Raw genomic sequence first — 1,890 nt, forward strand, 5'->3', positions numbered from 1 at the left:
TTTTTGAGAATGCCAAAATTTCCAGAGATCAAGTCAGGAGAGTCGGATTACAAATTGGAGTCACGAGTAGTACCTCACGATTGATCCCTTTCCGGGACTTTTTTCCCTTTCGTATAAGTAGGGTTGCCACGGGAAACCGTTTGGGACCAGATACCCTCGCATTTTCGCCACCCGCAGCAACCGAACATTCCTTTGAATTTATAACAATATGTAGACGGTTGCATTCATAAAAAAGCAGTTCAGGTCCGAATCGTGACAATCGCAATTAGATTTTAATTCACAGATGAACTGTATATTTATGTATGTATGCATGTACGTACATAAATAGATGCAGCATTTGCACCTCAGCATAACAATGGTTTGACGTCAGTACCTTCTTATGCAGAATAAATAACTGCATCAAAATAATTATTGGTCAGGTCATCAAACTGTTAACGAGTCACTAATGGATAAATAAGTATACTTTTATTGTGTATTAACTATTCTTCCACATAAGTTCAGTCCTTCTCGGAACAAACATAATTGTTTCCGTCATACCAAAAGTAAGTAAATATATATATATTTTTACATATATTTAAATTTGAAGGGAACACTACGCTTCTAAAATGCATAGCACGTGTATTTATGTACACGCTGAAAAGTGATGTTACCCTTCTGGGGAGTACATAAATGCACTCTTAATTATCTAAGTACTTAATACATACTAAACCCAGAGTTAACATTACTCTTTGTCATCCAAGAGAGTTAATTGAGACTGCATTTATGTACCATCTTTTCAAAAGGGTCACATCATTGCTAAGAATCCATGATGTCTCAATTATTAATTTTTTTCTGCAGAATTCTATTTCAAAGATGAGGCTGGTCCTTGCATTCCACCATTTTGTGGCACTTGCTTTTTTCATCGTGTCGCTAAACTTCCACGTCACTCAAGCCCAATCCATTCGTCTCTACACCATCTCCAATAACGAGACAAACCAGTGTTTGACTCATTCTGTTGTCCAAAATCTCGAGCCCTCCGTTTCCTTAAAACCGTGCACAACCACGACATCCAGCGGAACCTTAACGGCGTCCAACAATCAGCGCTGGATTTTTACCCGGGCCTCGAATTCCTATTCCATTTTAATCCAGGCTTTCAATACAAATCCGCCACTCTGTCTGGAGACAAAACCGGATACGGATCAAATTTTGATAACGGATTGTGAAGAGATTTGGCAACCGGGGCATTTTTGGACGAGAAAATGTGACTTTGACACGTCTCGCTGTTATTTTAAGAGTGTGTCTGGTCAGTGTCTTCAAGAACGGAAGAGATCCGTGGGGGACAGCCTGCTCAAAGTGGAAGATTGCAAAAAGGAACAAAGTTATTGGACCGTTTCGGCTTCGTATGCGCTGTACGAGGCGGAAATTAACGGGAATAATATTTAAAATGCAGGAAAGAGAAGGGGATTTGATTAGAAGTTGAAATTTGATTTGAATATGACTGGATGTGAAATTTGATAAATAAATAAATACAATGTAATATCGGTATTTTGCAATGTACAGGGTGGTTTAAATGTCTCGCAGTAATGGAATATCGGCGGATGAGTTATACATAATTTCAAATACATAAATTTATTATCTAACATGTTGATTTTCAAACTGTATCCAAATTTTACACTTCATCACTAGCAGGACACGCTAAGAATGGTTTCTTTGCCCTTGTTCGTCCAGAGAGTGTCGTCCATTCCGGTATCATTTGCAACCTAGAAGATGTTCAGTATGGATAAAATGTTGTGCCTTCTCCTTAAGGAGGGGAGCTTGCGAGGTTGATAATAACAGATCTTGATGCCCTTTGGATATGTGGTAGGGTCCCATGAGTGTACTAAAACCCTGAAGTGGTTTGACTCCATGGCC

General features: G+C 38.9%; 1 protein-coding gene across 1 annotated transcript; it reads left to right on the top strand.

The window, feature by feature from the left end:
• Positions 1-486: 486 nt before the first annotated feature.
• Positions 487-1,524, top strand: LOC110854615. The gene is made up of 2 exons (XM_035855481.1): positions 487-542; positions 838-1,524. The coding sequence occupies exon 2, from the start codon at positions 853-855 to the stop codon at positions 1,420-1,422; it is 570 nt and encodes a 189-aa protein (XP_035711374.1). The 5' UTR covers positions 487-542; positions 838-852; the 3' UTR covers positions 1,423-1,524.
• The last annotated feature ends 366 nt before the right edge of the window (positions 1,525-1,890 follow it).

This window comes from Folsomia candida, unplaced genomic scaffold (genome assembly GCF_002217175.1).
Source record: "Folsomia candida strain VU population unplaced genomic scaffold, ASM221717v1 Fcan01_Sc010, whole genome shotgun sequence".
Classification (NCBI taxonomy): Eukaryota; Metazoa; Arthropoda; class Collembola; order Entomobryomorpha; family Isotomidae; genus Folsomia; species Folsomia candida.

Coding starts and splice junctions, on each gene's coding strand:
- LOC110854615 (XM_035855481.1), top strand. CDS start 853: ATGAGGCTGGTCCTTGCATTCCACCATTTTGTGGCACTTGCTTTTTTC.